Source organism: Vombatus ursinus, unplaced genomic scaffold, assembly GCF_900497805.2.
Source record: "Vombatus ursinus unplaced genomic scaffold, bare-nosed wombat genome assembly UNPS02000577.1, whole genome shotgun sequence".
In the NCBI taxonomy this organism is placed as follows: domain Eukaryota; kingdom Metazoa; phylum Chordata; class Mammalia; order Diprotodontia; family Vombatidae; genus Vombatus; species Vombatus ursinus.
The window spans coordinates 27152651-27176373 of record NW_020940355.1 but is presented as its reverse complement, the minus strand read 5'-3'; the positions used below and the strand labels follow the sequence as shown (position 1 = coordinate 27176373).

Here is a 23723-nt window from a genome sequence, read left to right as displayed (position 1 = left end):
CCGTCTCTATGTGTGTAATGTGGCTCAATGCCTACACTGTTACTCAAATAATTGTTGACTATAGCTCCAGTAGTGCTGTCATGTGCAATTATGATTATAACTTTAGAGCTGGAAGGGACCTTAACAATCATCAAGTTCAATTCCATCATTTAGGGATAAGGAAAGAGGTTCAAAACATTAGGTGATCTTGGACCCAAAGTAGCTTCCTTTGGTTACTGAGGACTTTAGGCCTGTATCATATGAGGTACAGGTTGCAATTTGCTAAATAGATGCGCATCTCTGAGTAATGTAGGTAAACTGGAATCTGGCAGTGCCTTTATTTCTCCAAAAAGAATGTCCCAGAATCCAAATTAACTTATTTTGAGTGTGTGGGAAATATTTGACTTAATCTCTCCTTCTAGAATTTCTTGTTTTTAAAGAGGAAGAATTAGATCAGTCTGTATGCCACAGTATTCCATCTTGCTCTTGAGAAAGTTGTGAACAATTAAAAACCCGGTACTCTGTGATATCATCTGATATCACTAAGAATCTGATTTGGGAGGAACCTTAGAGCTCTTCTAGTCCAGCTAGTGCCTAAAAAAAAACCAAAACACCTACAGGGGCAGCTAGGTGGTCCAGTGGATAGAGTACTGGCCCTGGATTCAGGAGGATCTGAGTTCAAATGTGGCCTCTTGCAGATAATACTAGCTGTGTGACCTTGGGCAAGTCACTGAACCCCATTGCCTAACCAAAAAAAAAAAAATAAAGAACACTTGTTATCTACACTATTCCCAGCAAGTGGATATCAGCGCTTTCCATGAAGAGCTCCAGGAAAGTGACACTCACCATCTCCAGGGTAGCCCATTCTGCCTTTAATTAGCTCCATTTTTAAGAAACTTTTCCTTAGGTCTAGCCTAAATTAATCTCTTGGCAGCTTTCACTCATCACTCCTGGTTCTGCACTCCAAGCCCAACCTTTGGCAGTCCTTCATGTATTGAAGAAAACCCTCATTTTTCCCCAATTTCTTTTCCTTTCCAGGCTAAATACTCACTTCTTCAATAGAAGATGAGACTGATTCCATAGACCACATTGAACAGCAGTCCCATGACTAGAATGACAGCTTCTATTGGTCATTAAAATTATTATATCTCAGAGTTGGAAAGGATCTTAGTTTAATCCAAGGTTTCTTAGCCTTTCTAGTGTCCTGGCTGCCTTTGGCAGTTTGGTGAAACCTAAGAACCCATTCTCAGAATAATATTTTTAAATCCTTCAAATAAAATATGTAGGATTGAAAAGGAAATTGATTATCCTGAATTAACAGTTATCAAAATATTTTTAAAAAACCCTCTTAGATTAAGAACTCCTTGTCTGATCCCTCATTTTATAGTTGAGGACCTAAGTGTCATTTTCAGTTGTTCCTGGTTCCAATGTGGTATGCTCATACTTTTAACAACTGTTCTCAGGTGTACTGCCTGAGTGGGTTTGACCTTACCTCTCTTCCTTCTTTCCGTTGTGTTCTCTTTGACCGTGCAGAGACTCTTTGGGATCTCACAATAGTGTCAGTGAGATACAGCATTTGTCGGGGCTTCCCATCATTGGCCCTCTGCTAGAAGTTGATATTAGGATCCAGTGCCTACTCAGTTTGAATGCTGGATGTATAGTTTAATATCAAATATTAGTAATAATATCTAGTATTTATTAAGTACCTGCTATTTTACAGGCACTGAGGTAAGTGCTTTACAATTATTTCATTTGATCGTCATAACAACCCTGGGAGGTAGGTGCTATTATCATTTCTGTTTTTTAGATGAGGACATTGAGGCAAACAGAGGTTAAATGACTTGCTCAGAATAGCATAGTTATTGAGTGTCTGAGACCAGATTTGAACTCAGATCTTCTGAACTCCAAGTCTAGTGCTCTATCCATGAGCTACCTAGCTGCTCTACTTTGCCAGGGTCTACCTCCATGTGCTACTTTAATTACCACTTTTCTCACGTTCTTTAAATCGAGGTTTATTCTAGGAGGAAACTGAGACCTCCTACTGATCTGTACCCAAAGACACTTTCATTGCTGTGATCTAATCTTAAATGACTTGCCTAGGCATGCTCACTGAGTCACTCTCAGCTTAGATGTAGTAGAATTGATATGAAATCATGTCCTCTAACCCATACCAGTAATTATTCAGTATTAGCGTAATCACTCGGGCTTCAACAATTACTACTCCTTTCTCTGTGCACGCACGCCATCTGTCACAAATGCTCAAAGGCCAGGGCTTCCCAATACACCCATTGAAATGACTACTGGGGTCATGTACAACTCCTACCCCTTCACAGTATAACACAAAGGAAGTTGGGGACAGAGCTGGTGGCTTTCCCATTCACCTGGGAGCTCCTTGAGAACAGGTACTGTTTTCTGGGTTTTCTTTGTATCCATAGTCCTTAGCACAGTGCCTGGCATGAGTAGGTGCTTAATAAATTCTAATTGATTGACTGACTAGAAGCCTGTCCTTCTGGTGACTAGGAATAATTGTGCTTGAGGCAGAGGAAGAGAGGCCAAAAAGTATTTGTAAAGAGGTTTTTCCTTCATCTACTGATATCTACAGGTTCTTAAGTGGGTTCTCCCTGCTCTTTGTTTACCTTTCCTCACACATGGGACAGGAAGTAAGACCCTTCTCATTCTAAAATTTAATTGAATTATCTGCCAAAGTGGTAAACATTTTTAAGAGGCTGGACTAGGTATAAGCACTCTTGGGCAAGCATCTTAGTCTCATCCCCAACTCTAGCCTGGTGAATGGGAACTTGTACATCTTATTCACTTGTCTTCTTTTTCTTCAAGATTTCTTAGATGTTATGGGCATGTGGGCAAAATTAGTGTATAGATTGGGATTTCTTAACCTGGCATCCACAAGCCCACAGAAGGTTCAAGGATAAATTTCAGGATGTTTTTGAATTTGTATGGGTAGAAATTACATTTTAAGTTCAATACAGTTGCTTTCCTTTGTAACTCCTATGCAGTTCATTTCATAGTCAATAACATCATTCTGAGAGGGGGTCCACAGCCTTCATAAGACTGCCAAAGGAGCATGACACCAAAAACGGGTAAGAACCCCTCATGTGGATCTTTAATACCAGTTATGCACTGAAAACGTTATTGATGGCACAAGTCAATGAAAGGCAATTTAACTGTTCTGATTCTTAGTTTAGCCCTCAATTTCATTAATGACTTGAAATTCTGAAGGACTGACTTGTGAAACTGAAGCCTCCAAGGATTCATTTTAGTCGTACAAACATTTCTGGAACACAAGCCACGTGGAAGCCCCTGTGCTAGGTGTTGCTGAAAACAGAATGAAGCTACATCCACCAGATGGACTGGCAGAAATGGGCAGATGAACTAGCATGCTCTTGCTGCATTCTCATTTTCATGTGAGTCACATGTATGAGGGAAGGCAGCAATGGATTGCTCTGCATGTAGGAGTGGTATAAAAAGAGATGAAAAGTGGCTTAACAAGATCTGTTGTAAGTGGGGCTTTCAGAGGTGATACACTAGAAACTTTCATTGATTTTTTTTTTTATCTTGCAGGGAACTTAGAGGAAAAAGCCACTAGTCTAAAATAGCATTAGCAAGTAGTGCCTATTTGTATCACAACAACCTTGGGCATTATAATTAGTGGAAAAAAGAGCTTTCTTTAAAGCCTAGGATAGTGGCTCCTTAGAACTACTGTAGTTTGTTCCAAATGTAAAACCAAATGGTATTACTGGTGCTGAAAATATTTTAAATGGTAATTTTACTGAATGTGAAAAATTAGTATGCCATATTAATAGATTGATATATATATATAATAATGTATTTTTTTAGATGTAATGTAAAATATAATTATATGAGCATATAATTATGTTATATATAATAAATGAATTTTAGTTTTAAGTTTATAGGGCTTCTGATTATATCAAAAGATTCTTTTCCTAAGTTATCCCCCATTTTCCATAATTCTTCTTGCTGATGCCCTCATTAGTAATGAATGAATTAAAGCACCCAAATCAAAACAACCATAAAAAACACTTTATGCATAGAATATCTATTTTTATATCAGTATATATATTTCTCACTTATAAAGTTGTAAGTGGTTTTAAAATTTTATTTTAAAGTTTGCATTGCTTTTCATTTAATTTAACAAATATTAAGGAGACAGTGTGGTACAGTATGAGAAAAAAAAACTGAGTTAGAATGCCTGGGTTCAAATCCCACTTCTGATGATTACCACTTTTGTAATTTGGATACGTCTTTGTATCTTAATTTCCTTATCTGTAAAATAAGGGAATTGTACTAGATAACCTCTGATGAGGGCAGACAGGATGGGGAGTGGACTTGAAACCATATCAGGTGAGTTGAAAGAAATGGGAATCCTTAGTCTTGAGAAAATATAAATGGGCTTTAATAGTTGTCTTTCAAATATTTGAAAGACTTATCATGTGGAATTTTTTGGCTTAAAAGCCAATTGGAGTAATTGTGATTCATCAGACTTATAGGACAAAATGTTAAGGATTTATCACCTTCCAAGCACAGACGCCCTCTTGAAATAACCAGCTACTAGATGATGCCAAATTTTGGCAAAAAGTAGGGCTTATAAGGTACAGAAAACATGAGAACTTTACAAGTTTCTTTTCTCATCTGAGTTCTATGTGTATATGGTGGAGCAGATGGGGCAAAAAGGGTCCTAAAGTTCTTGAGTTAAATGTGTGACTACAGGGTGATCAGGTGACGCTATAAAAAATGGGCATTATGATTGAATCTGTAAGGCATCCTGTAAAGGACACTGAGCAAGTAGATATATGTGAAAAGTGAGTCTCTGTATTCTTGCATTTTTTAAAGTTTGAGGATTTTTGACATTTTGGTTGTGGAGCAGAGGGAGAGATGAGAGGAGGGAAGAGTGTGATTTGAGCCACTGTTGGTCCACAGTCCCTGAGTCTCAATAGGGATAAGATTGCCAAAGTTTAATGTTGATTATAGGTTCTAAACTTCCATGACATTTTAATCACTGGTCAGATGACAGTATTCACTGACAGCTACTGCTCTGAAAAGAGCAGGAAAAAACAACAACACTTGTTTTGCAAAACTTTTGACTTGCCATGATACTTTATCTCTGTGCTGGGTCACATCAATCTGCATTGTGTGCGATGATTACCAGACAGTCAATCAGTTGTGCTGTGTTAGAGCCAGAAACCAGTAGCATTCCCACTTGCTGCCTGTTTCCCACTCATTGTGAAGCTTGTGCCCCTATCACTTGATAGACCTGGAAAGGAAGTGCCGAGGAAGTGAATGCCACTGCTGGTTCAGAATGTTCCAGTGTGGTTGGAAAGTTTGAGAAACGGGCTGGGTGAGAAGAACAAGACCTTATTGACAGGGTTCAATCCTGGTCACGTCTGTTTCACATCAACTCTCTAAATAATCGCAGCTTCCCCCCCCCCCCCTTCTCTCTTTCTCTCTCTGCAGCATTAGCACTTTCACCTCTGCTTTTTTTGTTTTTAAACAGGTTATGCAACTATGGTAAAACACAGAGCATTTTTACTTTCTCATCCCAAGAGAATTATAAATTGCGTAAATTGCAAGGTTACCTGCTTTAAAAAAGAAAAAAAACCTCATTCTTTTCAGGGTTTTTCTACTGTATTTTTTTTTTTTAAATTGTGAACACTTTTCTACTGAGCCTTTTTCTTATTCTTAGATTTATGGAACCACTGATTATTCTAACATTTCCGCTGGTGGCATGGGCAGACCTGGCTTGTCATGGTCTAAATCAGTCAGTATCATAATTTGATTTCTGCTGAACTCTGGGCATATAAAAAGCATGTGATAGTGCATATATCATATGAGTGGGAGGAAAACTAACTCTCTCTTCTTCCCCACACAAGTCTATAAACCAGAATATTTATGTCACAGATTCAGAAGAAAATCTGGTAGAGTTTTAAAAGAACCACAAAATGTGTCCCTCATATAACGTGCCTTGTTATTCTGCCAGGATTTATGTAGGACTCCTGCATTGATGTAATAAACCCTCTTCTGCCACCCCTGTCATTTTCAAGACTCCTAGTACATCTCAGATTCCAGCTTTAAGCATAATGACTGCTACACATTCTTTCTCTGGAATATTTTGTTAGAATGTTTGAGGGTCAAAGATGTGTTTTAAGCTTTTCTCTGACTGAAGAATCTGAAGAAAATGCTAACATCCCTTTCTACCCCCCTGTTTCTTTCTTGGTTTTAAACAAATTTCAAATATCTAGTTTAAGGTTTTGGATAGTTCAGAGATTCTCACTTCTATGTTTTTGCAAAACTTGGTGGTGGGTGGGAAGAAACGGAAACGGTGAAAAGCTAAAGAACAATTTTAGGGATTGATTGAGGTATGAAAGATCATTTCATTTTCTGAGGGAAGTATGCAGTTTTTTTTATAGTATTGAAGTCATTCTCTAGACCACTGTTTTCTTGATTTTTGATACCTTTTCTTCATTTGTTTAATTTTACAACTTTTGAACATATATAGTACTATATATAAACATTTTTATTTTAAAATTAAAAATTGACTGTTTTGGATGCATTTTTAAAGAAATTTTGCTATTATTAACTCTTACTTGGGCTATATAGCCTCTAAATTGGTTTTCCTTTTCCCAGGCTTTCCTTTCTCCAACCTAACCTATGTGTTAATTGAATCCTACATTTCTCCTCCTCTCTTCCACTTATATTAGGACTATGTTCTCTTATCATTTGGTCTATTGTAATATCTGCCAAACAAGACACCTTGCCCCTATTCTCTCCTTTCTTTGATCTGTTTGAACTCAGGTCCTCCTGACTTCAGGGCCAGTGCTCTATCCCCTGGACAACCTAGGTGCCCCAATGAAATATACTTATTTCAATAACATTGCATTCTTCTTTGGGAATGAGTCCCGTAAGTTGAGAATTACTGACCTGTTGCACAAAATATAGACTCCTTAGCCTGGTGTTTAAAGTCCAGTACCATCTGCCCCCAATCTACCTTTCTAGCTTTATGTCATATTACTCCCCTTCATGCAGTCTATGTTTTGGTCAGATTGTTCTGTTGTGTGTTCCTTAAACTTAATTTAACATCCCATACCTCTTAAGCACTTCCTCAGTACTTCTCCATCTCTGGAACAAGCTCTCTTCTCATCATTGCCTTCCTGAGTCCTCTTCTTTTAAGGTTCACCTTTAGTGCTACTGTGTCTGTTAAGTCTTTTTCCCTGCCAAAAATTCCCTTTCCTCCTTAAAATTTCCTAGAGCATGTTCTTTGCCTCTATCCTTGTAATATACCAATCAGTGTTCAGGTAGCACCCTCCAAGTAGAACATAGTATTAGGGCTTGGCATTTTTAATCTTGATATCCTAGTACCCAACATGGCAGTGTGATACAGTGGCAAGAACACTAACTACTTGAAGTCAGAACTCCTTAATTTGCCTGACACCTATGTGACCTTGCACAAGGTAGCACTAAATGGCCTCAGAGGGCCCCTTCATCTCTAAAGTTAGGATCCAATGATCCCACATAGTGAATGCTTAATAAATGTTCATTGTTGAATTCCAGTCCTTACAAATATCCTGAAGGAGTTAAAAATTACTATTTTTGACTGACACCTTCCTGTCTGGTGCAGTTACTTCTTATTAGATCTTCATAAACAATTGCTAAGCATTAATCTCGTTGAAGTGTCTGTCGTCTTCATATATGATAGCTGCATAGGTGACCTGTTTAAATCATTCAGTCCAAAAGACAGAGGAATCAGTTTCCTCTTAGTTAAAAGTAGAGGGAGATGACTCTCATTCTATTTTAACCTCATCCACTGTTAATAGTTAAAAAAATGCGTTTCTTAAAGCGCTTGGTCTTTTGCAAGTGGCCATGCTTACCATTGTGTATCTAACATTTTCCTATCTCTTTTTCTTCCCAGGATGGTTCGTATTTGGCTGAATTCCTCCTGGAAAAGGGTTATGAGGTGAGTGACTCAATGAGCAAGCATGGCTGATGGAATCATTTGGACCCAGCAGCCTCTGGCTTCCTCTGCTGCTGTCCTCCAGTGTGTGTGTTTTCCACTGAAACCCTGATAACAAATCAAAGCTCTATTAAAGAATGGCCTGTAATCATGCCAGTTCATTGTGCTATTTATCTTCTGGTGTCCACTGGTGGCTTCCCTCTGCTCCTGGGGATTTGACTGCTCTGCACACTTCCCACAGTCTCAGATAAAGCAGCAACCTGTGCAAGTCAAAGCTGTAAAGAATTAAGGAATAATTTATGATGTAATACATTACTTAAAAAAACTACTCACAGTGAAGTCACTCTTAATTCGGAAATTGCATGAAGTAATAAAAACCTAGCTAATCCGTGGCAGACTGATATGAAAAATTTTAACCTAGAGGTTGTTACTTTCTTTCTATTGGAAAGTCTCTTATTTTTATGGAAATCCTGAGAGGTGTTTTGTTGTATTTTTTTATGTCCTTAATTTTACTACTTGAGTGCTTAGAAAATGAGAGTTTTATTTACCAAATTTGATTTCAGTTGACATGCACAGTTTGCCTTGTTGCATTTGTTTTAATACTGTTATGCATGACTTAATAATTGAAAGAGTTTCTTTTATGTTAGTAGTGCCCCAGATTGTTATTCTGTACAAATGTAGAAAGAGTATAGAGTGCCTTACGTATTTTGATACTCTGTAAATGTCTGTGTTAAAAAATGTTGGCTTGTGTATTTATTTGAAACATTTCAGTTGCAGATATGTTTCTTAAATATTCCCTTTGGATTGTGTTTTAAAAACCAAAGAGATTAGGCCTTTCAGATACTACAAGTAGATATAGCAGGCTAAGAGGAAAAGGAATGTTTTCTTAAAATATTAAGCTCATGTCTCTTGATGTTTTTTATCTTGATTCAAAAATCATCATCAAGTACTTATTTGACACTTGGTATATTTGTGGGTTTGGTTTTTTTTTTGTTTTAGTTTTAGAAACTTGACTTGATGAGAGTCTAAAAAGTATGCTGAATCCTTCATTCAAGATACATTTATTAAGTGCCTGCTATGTATGAGACAGCGTGCCAACAAATACAGAATATATAGAGACAAAAACGAGACAATTCCAACCCTCAAGTAGGCAGTACAATACAATGGAAGTAGCATTGGTTTTAGAGTTACGGAAGCTGAGTTCAAATATGATCTCTGATGTTTACTGTCTATGTGACCTTGGTCAAGTCACATAAATTCTGCATATTTTGGTGGGACTGTAAACTTAATTTGAATCAGTAGTATACCATAAAAGCCAAATAGAAATCTGATATGAACTTTGGCTACATTAATAGAAGCAGAATGTTCATATGATGAGGATTGGTGACCCTCTTAATATACTTTTTTTTTTAATTTTAGGCAATTGGGGTTAAGTGACTTGCCCAGGGTCACACAGCTAGTAAGTGTCAAGTGTTTGGCCTGAGGTCGAATTTGAACTCAGGTCCTCCTGACTTCAGGGCCAGTGCGCTATCCACTGCAGCACCTAGCTGCCCCTAATATATTTCGCCCTGCTTTGGCCACATTTAGAGTCAGTCCTTGGTTCTACATTTTAGGAATGACATTGAAAAAGCTAGAGTTCATCCGTAAGAATGGACCAGGATTGTGAGGAGACTCGATAACATGATATATAGGGATTGTTTGAAGAAACCAGAGATATTTAGTTTGTAGAAAAAAAAGACTGAGGGTGGGTTTGGGGAGGTACAGTGTGTAGAATAGCTGTACATAATAGTTGTATTCTAAGACTATAATGTGGACAAAGTACTAAGCTTGGTAGAACTAGGACTGAGGGTAGAATTAGAAACAAGGAGTAGAAGATATCAAGTGTCAGTAAAAGGAAAAAGGTCCCTGACAATTAAAGCCATATGAAAGTGGAATGTGCTGCCTCAGTCAGTAATTCCTCCTAACTAAAGGTCTGAAAGCAGAGGCAGGGTGATGATCACTTCCTAGGGAAGCTGCAGAGAGACATTTCAATTCAAGAAACACTTATTGACCACTTATAAAGATACAATACAAAATTTAAATACAAAAATTGAACCAATTTTGCTTCCAGGAAGGAATCCATGGAGGGAAGGGGCTAAAACATTTACTCAGATAGGTAAATGTAAGTAAGTAGAGAAAATTAATGGAGGCGGCAGCGGCCGGGGGTGGGGGTGGGGATTAGGGGAAATGGATTAAGAAGGTCTTTTTCTTTTTTTTTTTTTTTTTTTGGCTAGGCAGTGGGGTTAAGTGACTTGCCCAGGGTCACACAGCTAGTAAGTGTTATGTGTCTATGTGTCTGAGGTTGGATTTGAACTCAGGTCCTCCTGAATCCAGGGCTGGTGCTCTATTCACTGTGCCACCTAGCTGCCCCAAGAAGGTCTTTATATAGGAGATAGTACCTGAATCAAACATTGAAAGAAGCCAGGGATTGTGAAAAATATGAAAGGAGAATCAATAAGATTTATTAACTGATTGGATCTAGGGGATGAAGGGAGCAAAAATGCCTCCAGGGTGACAGGAAGGACAGAAGGTACTTAACAGAAATAGGAAAGTTTAGAAGATGAGTAAGTTTCTGGGGAAAGTGAGTTCTGTCTTGAACATGTTGAATTTGAGGTACTGATGGGGCACCCAGGAGGACTGTCCAGCCATTGGAGATAGGGGGCTCCAGTTAATAGGAGGAATTTGAGAGTCATCTGCTTAGAGATAAGTTAGCCCATGTGAAACATTTGAGCTCACCTGAAGAGTATATAGAGAGGGAAGAGGATGCCTGCCAGATAGGAACTTGGTGGACACCAATGGTTAGGGAGAGAGATGTTGATCTGATAGATGTCATGGAGTCACATGTAACTCAAATGTTAGACTTTGAGTCAAGAAGACCTGAGTTTAGATAATGTCTCACATACTTACTAGCTTTGTGATACTGGGCAAGGTGACCTCTCTCAGCTTCTGTTTTCTCATCTGCAAAATAAGGATAATAATCACACCTACCTCACATGGTTATTGTGGGGACCAAATGAGATAACATATATAAAATTCTTTGCAAACCTTAAAATGCTTTGTAAATGCTTGCTATTATAATTATTCGCTATTGTGTTTGCAGAAGAAGAAAAAGTTTCCTCAATGAGAATTGCCTGTGTCAATTAAATCACTCATCCTGCACCCTTCCCTGCCAAAGTGCAGCACTTGGGGCTAATCAAGATTAGACAGTGTGAATTTTTGGAGCTAATGGGACCTCATGTGTGACTTCTTGAAGTGGAAGGTAGCAGTGTACGGGTATACAAGGTCAATCATGGGGCTAACTTAGCATTGGGATTTAGATAGGCCTTAACAGTGAGAGGATGAAGGTTCAAAGTATTCCAGGGTAGAGGATAAGGTTTATTTGGGCTAGTTTACTATAGGGTCCAGACAGAGAAGGGAATAAATTGAGAGCAGGGGAGCAATGACAGAGCAAAAGAAAAAAGAGTGGGAAAGACAAATGGTCATGGTGAAGATAAAGAATAGGTTTAAGAGGAAAGGGATAGAGAGAGAGAAGGAATGTCACCCTTCTATTAGAAATCCTTCAGGGGCTTTCCCTTGCCTTTGGAATGAAGTGAAAATTACTTAGTCTTATTTCAAACTGCTCTTCTTCATGTACTCCATGTTCTAACTGAACTATAAACTGTTCTTTGCCCTTCAAACTTAATTTCTAACTTCTGTGCATTTGCATAAGCCTTTCTCATGCCTATAGTGTACTCTATGGGGTAACTGCTAACTGATGCTCCCGCTCTACCAGAGCTTGTTATGATGAAACATGGCATCACAGTCAATAAGTCAATTGACAAGTATTTATTTATTAGGTTCTTACTATTTGCCAGGTTCTGTGCTAAATTCTGGGGATAACAAAGAAAGGGCAAAACATGGCCTTTGCCCTCACGAAGCTCACATGGGAGAAACAATAGTTATGTACATTCAAGGTATATATGGTGCAAATGAGAGGTAATCTCAGATGGAGAATACTGGCAATGAAGGATAGATTGGAGGTAATAGGGAGCCATTGGAGTAGGTAGGGGTGTGTGTGTGTGTGTGTGTGTGTGTGTGTGTGTGTGTGATGTTCAGACCTTCACTTTGAGATCTCTTTGGCTATTGAATGACAGTGGAATGCAGAGAGACTTGAGGTAGGGAGACCAACTGGAAGGCTTTTGTAATAGCCCAGGAGTGAGGTGATAAGCACCTGAAGTCAGGTGGTAGCTAGGTGAATGGAGAGAAGAAGAGGTGGATGAAAGGAATTGTGAAACTAGAAATGATAAGATTTGAAAATTGACTGGATTTGTGGGTTTAGGGAGATGAGGAATCCATGAGACAAAAGCCCTGGATGCCTGGGATGATGGTGGTGCCCTACACAATGATATGGAATTTCAGAAGAGGGGAAGGTTTTGGGGAAAAGACAATGAATTATGTTTTGGACTTGTTAAGTTTGAGATTTCTGTAAAATATTCAGCTTTCAATGTCCAAGGGGTAATTGATGATTTGAGACTGCAGTTCAGGAGATTAGGTCTAGATATATAGATCTGGGAATCATCATCAGTGAGTTGACAATTGAATGCATGAATGCCGATCAGATCACTAAATGGGATAATATGAAGAGCAAAGAGAAGAAGGCCTAAGAAAGAGCCTTAGGATATTTATATGGTTAGTAGGCATCACCTGGTTGACAAACTTTTAAGAGAGGAGAGAGGCTCCAGGAAGAGAACATGAGTCACAGGATCTAAGACGGCAGAGAGATCAAGAAGGGTGAGGATTGAGAAAGACCGTTAAATTTGCCAATTTAGGAAACATTGGTAACTTTACAAAGAGCAACTTCTGTTGAATGATGACAGTAAGGGCAATGAAACAAGCATTTATTAAGTGTCTTTTGTGGAACAGGTACTTTTTTAAGCTTTTTCCAGATGTTATCTCATTTGATTCTTACAACCCTCTGAGGAAGGTGCTAACGTCTCTGTTTAAAATTGAGGAAACATGCAGCTGGCGAGTTAGTGACTTGACCAGGGTCAAACAGCTAGTAAGTGTCTGAGGCTGGATTAGGACTTATCTTCCTGACTTCAGGCTTACCCTGGAGTCCTATCCACTGTACCACCACGTCAGAAGACAAGTACAGAAGATTTGAGATTGAGTGAAAGGAGAAGGAAGTGGAGGCACCAAAATTCGACAGCTTTATCAAGGAGTCATAGTCAGAAAGAGCAGGGGAGGTACAGGATGATAATTAATAGGGATAGTTGGATCACATGTGTTTTTTAAGGGTGAGAGAGATGTGGGAATGTTTGTAGGCAGCTGGGAACCAGCCATTACATAGTGATGGATTGAAGATTAATGAGAGAATGGTGAAAATAGGAGGGGGAATTTGATAAAATAAAGATGGGATCAGATACAGTGTCTTTGTAGGAAGTTTGCCTTTGCTAGGAGAAGGGCCACTTTTTTCCTGATGAGACATGTGAGGGAATAGATAATATGGAAGACATCTGAGTGATGTGAACTGAGATGAGAAGAGGAAGTTCTTGTCAAATAGCCTCAGTATTTTTTTTGGTTTTGTTTTGTTTTGTTTTGTTTTCGGTTAAGTAAAAGGTGATGGGAGGTAGTGCCATGGGAAGTTTGAAGAACTGAGGTGGACAGGGAGTAACATTATAATACACAATGAAGCCAGTGCCTGTTTTCTTTACTCTTGGACCTCTGATCTTGACACATAAGCAACAAGTGTTTTGAAATGCAGGGGAATTGAATTTTGCCAGAAAATTATGTTTTTATATTTTTATTTTGTTATGGTAATTTTTATTTATTTTTTTGTTTGCAACATTTACTTCCACAAGATTTTGAGTTCCAAATTCTCACCCCGTCTTGCCCCTCCCCCTGCCCCAAGATAGCATGCATTCTGAATACCCCTTCCCCTAGTCTGCCTTCCCTTCTATCTTTCCCCCCACTTCTCTTATCTTCCCTTCAATTTTCCTGTAGGGCAGGATGGATTTCTGTACCCCATTTCCTGTATTTCTTATTTCCTAGTTGCATGTGTAAACACTTTTTTTTAAACATGTGTTTTTAAAACTTTGGGTTCCAAATTTTCTCCCTTCCTCACACCCCACCCACCCTCATTGATAAGGCAAGCAGCTAAATATAGGTTATATATGTGCAGTTATGCAAAACACTTCCGTAGTAGACATGCTGTGAAAAACTAACTCTATTTCCCTTAATCCTATCCCATCCCCCCATTTATTCTAGTTTTTCTTTTGACCCTGACCTTCCTCAGAAGTACTTGCTTCTGATTACCCCCTTTCCCAATCTGCCCTCCTCTCTATCATCCCCCTACTCGCTTGTCCCCTTCCCCCCTCCATTTCCCTGTAGGGTAAGACAGATTTCCATACTCAGTTGAGTGTGTATGTTATTCCCTTAAGTCAAATTCTATGAGAATAAGATTCACTCATTCCCTCTCACCTTCCCCCGTTTTCCCTCCACTGTAAGAGCCTTTTCTTGTCTGTTTTTTTATTTGTGAGATAATTTACCCTGTTCTATCTCTCCGTTTCTCCTTCTCCTAGTATAATCCTCTCTTACCCCTTAATTTTATTCTCCAGTATGACCTCTTCATTTTCAACTCGCCCTGTGCCCTCTATCTTATCTATCTATATCTATATATACGTACATATAATTTTTTCCCGTCCAACTACCCTAATACTGACAAAGGTCTCATGAGTTACAAATATCATCTTTCCATGTAGGAATGGAAACAGTTCAACCATAATAAGTCTCTTATGGTTTTCTCTTTCCTGTTTACCTCTTCATATTCCACTTGAGTCTTGTATTTGAAAATCAAATTTCCTATTCAGCTCTGGTCTTTTCATCAAGAGTGCTTGCAAGTCCTCTATTTCACTGAATGACCATTTCTTTCCCCTGCAGGATTACACTTAGTTTTCCTGGGTAGGTGATTCTTGGTTGTAATCCTATCTCCTTTGCTCTCCGGAATATTATATTCCATGCCCTGCGGTCCCTTAATGTAGAAGCCGCTAAATCTTGTGTTATCCTGATTGTGTTTCCACAATACTTGAATCGTTTCTTTCTGGCTGCTTGCAATATTTTCTCCTTGATCTGGGAACTCTGGAATTTGGCTACAATATTCCTAGGAGTTTTCCTTTGGGGATCTCTTTCAGGAGTTGATCAGTAGATTCTTTCAATTTCTATTTTGCCCTCTGGTTCTAAAATATCAGGACAGTTTTCCTTGATAATTTTTTGTCTTTTCCTATTTTTGGGGAGCCAGCTTCCTCTTCAATTGTTTGTTACTGCCTGTGCTGCCATTTATAGTTGGTGAGCTTAGCTTTTTAAGACTATCATGGACATGGCCCATATCAATTCACCAACGGCAACTTCTAATTCAGTTAGTGATACAGGTAATAATCACATATTTACACTTAGTTTGATGCCTCCTTATTGGCCCTTAATTTCTGTGATTGTATCTCTTTTTTTGAGACTAGGTTGGAAGTGCAGTTGCCACTTGTAGGCCTCATACTACTGCTGATCTGCACAGAAGCTTTGACCTACTCCATTTTTAATCTGGGCTGGGTTACTCCCTTCTTACACAGCCTAATGGCCTCCCACTTACGGGGGCTCACCATATTGGTGCTAGATTTAGTGCAGATACCTGATTGGTTTTAGCTTTGCTGTACCTCAAAACTGCCTTCAATTGTAATCTAACATCTCCTCAGAGCATAGAAAGCAGCTGGTTAGGCCAGGCTGCCTGCTGAAGATCCAACCCACCTTCCCTTGTTTACTTCCTGAACCCTTTTGTAGGGCCCAAATATGGAATAACTACAGCATGCACATACCTATATATACACCTATGTGTGTATATTACTTTGCAAAAGACTTCATATGTATTATATTGTTGTGATGTAGAGATTCAATACCATTCAAAGATTGGGTGAAAAATTGGGGATGCTTTTCCTTGAGAAAGGAAAACTTTGGGGGATGGGAGGTCATGGTAATTGTTTTCTCGTATTTCAATGTCTGTTACGAGAAAGGGATCTTGATTTACTTCTTTTGTTTGAGCACAGAGAGCAGAACTTGGAGCATTGGGCGCTCCAAGAAAGCCACATTTTAGTTGGATGTAAGTAAAAAAAGCAAACTTCCTTAAAATTAAAACTTCCCAAAGTGGGAACAGACTCTTGGAAACAATGGGCTCCCAATTTCTGAATATCCTCCAGAAGACGCTGAGTGACTCCTTTTCAGGGTTGTTTTGGAAGGTATTCTTGTTGAATACTGGTTGCTTTTCATGACCTGATTTGAAGTAACTTTCAGCTCTGAGGTCTTCATTTCTGTGAAATGAGACAGTTTTCACTCTTGAGAAGATTCCAATCCAACTGGAAACCAGTAAAATGCATATATAGCATGACTTGAATAATTGTAAAGTAGCATATTCAAAATATCAAGTAGCAGAGTAAAACTTGAATCCATGTCATGGTCTTCTTTCAAGAAGACTATTCATGGCACATCCCTAGAAAAGAACCCATTCATTTGGATCCTAGAAGTGCTGGAATGAATAGGAATGCAAGTGAAATCAGAAAGCAAACCCTGTCCCTGAACTGATAATTTAGGAAGTCCCAAATTGATCAGATTGAGGCCCTGGCAGCTGCACAAATCTGACTCACTTTTTTTTTGTGTGTGTGTGGCTGTTCTGTGTGTCAAATACCCTGATGTTTTGAGCAAATCACTTCCATGCTATTTGTTTGCAGTGATAAATAATAGAGTTGCTAATTTTTCCCCTTTATTGGAATCTTCTACACTTCTCAAGTGACAAATGGTATTTAGTATCCAATGAAGAAAATATGCCTCCAACAGAAATCTGTGTAGTTAGGAATTTGGGTTTAAATTAGAACAGTTTTCTCTTTTCTTCATTAAATATTAAAAGCTTTTCTTTTAACTGTTGCCTAATCTGACTGTAGGGATTCACTTCAAATACACTTTTCTCTGATATTGAGTAATTTAAGAAGTCTTCCTTTCTTTTCACTTAATTGAATGTGACATAAAACTTATTTATCAAACATGTACTCTATTTGAGACTTCAGTGATTTTTGCTAGAGTTTTTGAACTATCATTTTTTCTGATGTTTTGACCAAATCCTTTTAAACATTGACTTCACTTTGTAGAAGAAAAACTCTTATTGTATGAGTTTCTATACCCCTCCCATCTCTGTTCCCTCCAAAAGAAAACCTAATATCCAAAGTTCATACCCTTTAATAACAATAACATTCAGGAATCCCATGTATATCTCTTTTGTGAAGAGAAGTTCACTAATCTTAACATTCTTATCTAGATTATCCAGTTTATACAGTTTGTTTCATCTCTGTCACAAAAAGGCTTAGTTTTCATTAATTCTTAGGATAATGCCTATTGTTATGGATTAAATGTTTTAGCAGGTCTTTCTTTTTGAATATACATAGCAAAAGTTCTCTGCCTGTGAGGTGTGCTATATCCCCAGATGGAGTGTTACCTGCTATCACTGATGAAATGTGGATCTATGTAGCCATCTGATTCTCACTATGATCCATAGAATCCACCTCTGGCTTGTTATCAGAATTATCTTTGTAAATATAGCAAACTTCTGTCATGTTGTCTCTTTATGTGTTTGAGGTAATGTTTGATTTTGTTGATTAATTTCAAAAAATGTGATAGGGCAGTTTGTATGATCTTAGCATTGTTGTTCATTGCTAAAAACTTAATAATCTACTTTTAGTCTTAGGGCTTCTATTTGCCAGGTAGAGAAACTAATAATCTTCGAGGGGAAAAAAATTGTGATTAAGGCTTTATATGTATATTTGGATTTTAAAAAAATCCATAAACTTGTAGAGTAGTCATAACTTTTTTTTTTCAGTCAGAGACAAGGTTTATGGTATCCCCAGTAGAAGTGGGTGGGATTTTAAGAACTTGTGCATTTGTGACACTTGTATTGACAAGTAGGCCAGATTTTAAGAACTGAGAAATTTAATGGTGGCAAGATGGACACTTTTATACAGAAAGACTATGGGAAGATCTGGTTGGGATTAAAGAGTGGTCAATAGCCTGTGGTGGGGCCAGGTTCAGACAATGAGGGCCACAATGAAAGAGCAGTAAACAGGATTATTGACTGAAAAGGATGGGGTGCCTCGGGTAAATGCCAGAGATCTGGGTTCGGGGGTTTTGGAGTCCAGGTCTCAGAGACATGGTCTTTTCCTTCTAGAAGTCCAGCGTGAATCCCATTCCCCATCATTCCCACCTCAAACAAATGAGACCCAAAATCTTTTGGGGTAAAGGTTGAACTTCTCTGCTTCTAAAACTGCTTCTTGCTGGCAAGGGGCATAGAGCTGTCCCTGCCACAAGGGGGTCCCAAAGAGAAGGTTGACTCGAACTAAGCATGGGCTGCATCCAGGAGACGATGGATAGACATGAGTTGGTACCTACTGTTTGCTACTAACTGTAGGTGAATGGCCCATAGTCTGGAAGACACAAATCTTAAAAGCAATTCTTCAGGGCCCAAATATATAGAGAAGTAAAAATGCAAGAGCTCCATTAAAATCATTTACATTTGACCTGCAGGATTATCTGATCTTGTTATTTTCTCAAAAGTTTCCATTCTGGTTCCAAATTCCTTATGGAGGTTCAGATGCTCTTGGGAAGTAACAACACTTTTCCAGGTAGAAGCTTTCTGCCCTTGGCCAGATACTGACTTTTACTCCAATTTAACAAAAGACTTGGGAGGATACTTAAGTAATGATGAGGCCAAATAGGTTATCTCCCTCTAAGAAAATTGATTGCACTGAAATTCTCTTCTCTAACCAAACTGAAGACATTTCTGATTTACTTTCAGTAATTTGGGATATGGGAATGACTACACTTTCAGGTCAAAACATCAAGATCTCACATACTTGCATAGTGCTTATATCTCTTACTGATCATTTGCTTTGATTATAGAAATTTGTTATAAAAGGATAAAGCAGGGACAAGATTTATAAAACATATGACAGGATAAAATATCCTTAGAATTCAGATAATTCACAGTTTTCTAATCATACAGTATCAATTCTAACTCTTAGCCAGACTCAGGACTAGCCAGGTGGACAATATTCCTTTTCAAAAGAACACAATGGGGAAACTGAGCCAGGAGGATCCCATCTTAAACTGAGGCTAAAATTGTCCTCTCAACTTTTTCCTATGCAGACCTCCACTTGAATCACATTCTGTCTGAGTAGCTTGTGCCATTTCTCTCAGATGGTGGACTATTGACTATTGATTATTGATGGATTATTATCCATCAGATAACTCAAAATCAATTATGGTCCCATGTGATTTTACCTAAAAGAGTACGTTTCACTAATCACAGCTTAGGGGAAAATTTTCCAGGATTTACCTCTCAAATTTAAAGTCCTGGTGTAAAAGCCAATTGTTAGAGATCATTTTTATATACTTGCAAATCCTCAGCAAGCCAAGTTCATTGTTTAGGAACTCCATAACCCAAACAGGCTTTCTGGCAAATTTACAAAATAAAAGGGATCCACAGAGACCCCAGAGAAGGGGCTTGCTGCTATGGGCTGTTCCCTTTGACTAGCCTTGAGGACTGCTCTGAATGGGCAGAACCAATCTGGATGAGGCTTTCACCTCATCCCCTCCTTTCCACACACACAATGATCAATTACTAGCCAATAATTTTACAATTTTCATAAGTGATGACCAAATTGCTTTAGGTGTAACACAAACAATGAACTTCAGATGACATCAATTGAATTTCTAGATCATAATTATTGATAGAATGGCCTTACCAATTGCAGAGGCTGGGTGGCTTCTCTACCTTGACCCATCCCCCTTCCCTCTCTTCCCATGGCTGCTGGGGGTGGTGGTGAGCAGGATGTGCAAAACCTGGGTGATACTTCCAGGTTTTCTGGGTTGCCCCAGGGCCCAATGCCATTACCAATAGGGCCCTGCTGTAGCTGCTGCCTTTCCTTCCTCAGGTGAGGGAGGAAAAGTGAAACTCTCTTCTTCAAGTCTGATCTGGGATGAGAGGGGTTAACAGAAAAACCTGGGGCTGTTTGCAGTCCCTGAACTGAGGTACCCTCTTGACTCAAGGGAAGGGAGTGACTGGGATTGTAAGGAGATCTTTCAAAAGTCCTTAATGATCAGTCACAAAACCTCCAGAATCTAAGATTTTAGCTGTTCTAACTTTTTTTTTTGGCGAGGCAATGAGGTTAAGTGACTTGCCCGGGGTCACACAGCTAGTAAGTGTTATGTGTCTGAGGCCGGATTTGAACTCAGGTCCTTCTGACTCCAGGGAAAGTGCTCTATCCACTGGGCCACCTAGCTGCCCCTGTTCTAACTTTTCACTGTAGCCTTAGCCTGGTCAGGAAGAAGAATCTTAATAAATTTTTTTTGAACTTTCACAATTTTTCTTGGTCCTCCAGATCATATTGAGGCCAGATACAAAGCTTTCTTTTTCAAGGTCTTGGAGACCAAGCTTTTTCCAGTTCTAACCTAGGAGCAAGTCTCAGGGAAGGCCCACGGAGTCTGACTAGTAGGATCCAGTGGCCGTGAGACCAGGAGAGAAGAGAGATCCTATAGGCACCAGAATGGGGACAGGGAGTCCTTCTGTGAAGGAGGATCCCAGGTGTAGAGGGGAGGGAGTAAGTAAGCCGCAAGAAAACAAAAAGCACCTGAAGTTTTCCCAGTTCTCTAGCGTCCAAGGGAATTGAGAGAATTGAGCATATGCTTTCCCATAGGGCATCCATCCTCTGTGCTGCAGAAGGTGTGCCCAGGTCCATGGTCTCGAACAGAACTGCTAGACTGAGAGCCTGACAGCTTCTTAACTGTCTGGCTCAAACAGAACCTGAGAGCATCTGGCCCAAAAAGCACCTCCAAGCCTTCCCAGGTGCTTAGAGAGTGACCCGAATTGCAGAATGAGAAAGGGATAGAGACAGAGGGGTGGCTTCTATACCTTCTGGTCTTGGTTGGAGAAGGACTTGAGATTAGGCAGTTTGCCAGTCAGGAAACCATATGTTGCAGTCTAGGGGGTGCTGGGAACCCTAAAATTCAAGGGCAGAAGGCACAGGTTCTGCCTTTGAAAGAATTCTACCACTCAAGCCTTCTTTCAGTCAGAGACAAGGTTTATTGTATCGCCGATAGAAGCAGGTGAGCCTTTAAGAACCTGTGCTTTTGTGATAGTTGTATTAACAAGTAGGCCAGATTTTAAGAGTTTGAGCCGAGTAGTCATACCTTCATCACGTGTTTGTATCTTATAAGTTTGGCAAAAATAAAAGAGGAGGGGGCAGCTAGGTGGCACAGTGGATAGAGCACTGGCCCTGGAGTCAGAAGGACCTGAGTTCAAATCCAGCCTCAGACACATAACACTTACTAGCTGTGTGACTCTAGGCAAGTCACTTAACCCCAATTGCCTCACCAAAATAAATAAATAAATAAAAGAGGAGAACTTAATGAGGTTTTTTCTTTACATATAAATATTTCTAAAAGAATTAACTTAAAGCTGTACAAGTGTTTTATTGTTCAGTCATTCAGTTGTATCCGACTTTTTGTGACCCCAGAGACCATAGCATGCCAGGCCCTTCTGTCTTCCGCTATCTCTTGAAGTCTATTGAAGTCTGTGTTCATTGTTTCCATGATGCTATCTATCCATCTTATCCTTTGTTGTCTCCCTTTCCTATATTTGCTTGTAATGTTTCTCTGTTTTTAATGTTTGCCTTCTGAAAACTCGGGTTAATGAGCTGTATCCCATATATTTATCTTATTTAATGAGTTTTCATGTATTAGTCCTTTGAGGGAAAAAGTTACTAAATGAGTTTTCCTGTGTTTTGGCTAAACTGTCAAACAGAATATTTAGCTATAGTTCAGTTATAAGAGTATTGTACTTCATATAAGGAAATAAGCAAAACTAATACGTGTCAAAGAGAAAAACAGTACTATCAGCTTCACAAAATTTAGATTGAAAAAGTTTTAAATTAGTATTAAATTATATACAGTTTAATTACCCATGTCTGTCACATACACAAATGACATCTACATCTGTGTTCAAATTCATTCTTGTTCGTTTTCTCCGTACGATAGCAATCTCAAAGTCCTATCTAATATTAATCAAGTTTTCAAAAATGGAGAGAAATAGCTAGGGTAAAAAGAGAGACATTAAAATGGGCAAAAAAGAATCCACTTAATATTTTAAGAAAGACTTTAAAAATGAGCCAAATGTTGAAATTAAAGCTGCCATTCCAGACTTGGCACTTGCCCAGTTTGTGACCTAATCTGACATTAACACTGGCAACACAAAAGGTGTAATCTTTGCCTAAGGAGGAAGTGGGATCAAGTCTTGAACAATTTCCCTTATGTGCTAATTTCAAATAGCCTTTTCTTTACCATCAGACAGGTACGTATTCTTGTTCCAACTATTTTTGTTATTGCAGTTTATTGATAAAATTTAAAATGCCCTCTCCATTCATATATTCTAGAGAGTAGGATTCTGCCTGAAGGCTCTGCTTACTTGAATTCTGTGATAGCAACAATCTTTTCTCTGTCCTGTTTGGGCTGTACATCTGGTGTGTCTCATTCTTGATGACTGACCCACCACTTTCCTTTTTCTGTCACATATATCCTAAAAAATAGTATCTTTTATGCCACCTTTCAACTTGGAGAGGAGAAAAATCATAGTTTGTGTAAATAACATCAGAGTTAAGTTGGTAAATACACTGACACCCTGACCATACTTTAAAGCCCAGAAATGCTAAGTGATCTCTCCCAGAGAAAACAATTTCTAGGACACTAAGGAAAATAATATTAGCATTAGGAACCATAGCAAGATTTGTTATGTATTAAATAGACAAGATGGTTTTTCCTCACTGATACTGCTATACTAGTCTGTCTTCAGTTGCAGAATACAGAGATAGGCCTGTCAACAATATTCTGTGTGTGTGTGTGTGTGTGTGTGTGTGTGTGTGTATGTTTATTTGAAAATCATAGCCTGTGGTAGCTAGAGTTAAGCTTTCATTCTGAAACCACATAATTAACCAATTACCTGTGAGGTTTCTATGTGTATGTTTTTTAAGGTTAGGAAGAGAGACCTGAGGGAAGAGCCAAAAAAAAAAAAATTAGCCATTGGTACTATTTCCAATTATTTGTGTTTTTTTTTTTTGAAGTCATCCTTTTTACTTATTCAATTAAAAGATGTGCCATTTGATGCCTTTACTTCAAATTCTAGTAAACCAGTTATTGAGTTGTATACTGTACCACCATACTATACTTTTCCTTTATAATTTGCTGTTTTTCTTTTCTCACTATAAAAACAAAAACATAGGTCCATGGAATTGTACGTCGATCAAGTTCCTTCAACACAGGGCGGATCGAACACCTCTATAAGAACCCTCAGGCTCATATTGAAGGAAGTAAGTCATTTTCATGTATAATTTTTTTTTTTTACAGGACATCTAAAGGATGACAAAAATAATTTAGCACTGAAAAACTTAGTTTTTACTCCTGTCAAATTTCATTTATTTATGTACTACTGGTCTGCATTGCTGATTATTTGCATGCCTTAGAAAGAAAACATTTCTTGCTTCTAGGTTGCCAGAGCATCCCCCTAGGATAAAGCTGAAATTGTATTCCCAAAGGTAACGGAACGTCTTCAGGGTGCAAGAGGCTCTGCTACCCCAGTAGGACAGTGTACTCTGATGTGGGGAATCGT

General features: G+C 38.7%; 1 protein-coding gene across 2 annotated transcripts in view; it reads left to right on the top strand.

Moving 5' to 3' along the window:
* The window catches only part of GMDS (GDP-mannose 4,6-dehydratase), a 786198-nt gene that overhangs the window by 119729 nt on the left and 642746 nt on the right, over positions 1-23723 (top strand). For both annotated transcript variants that reach the window (XM_027842109.1, XM_027842184.1), the window contains exons 2-3: positions 7922-7966; positions 23337-23424. In XM_027842109.1, the coding sequence (XP_027697910.1) occupies positions 7922-7966; positions 23337-23424 (133 nt within the window). The remainder of the gene's footprint in view (positions 1-7921; positions 7967-23336; positions 23425-23723) is intronic.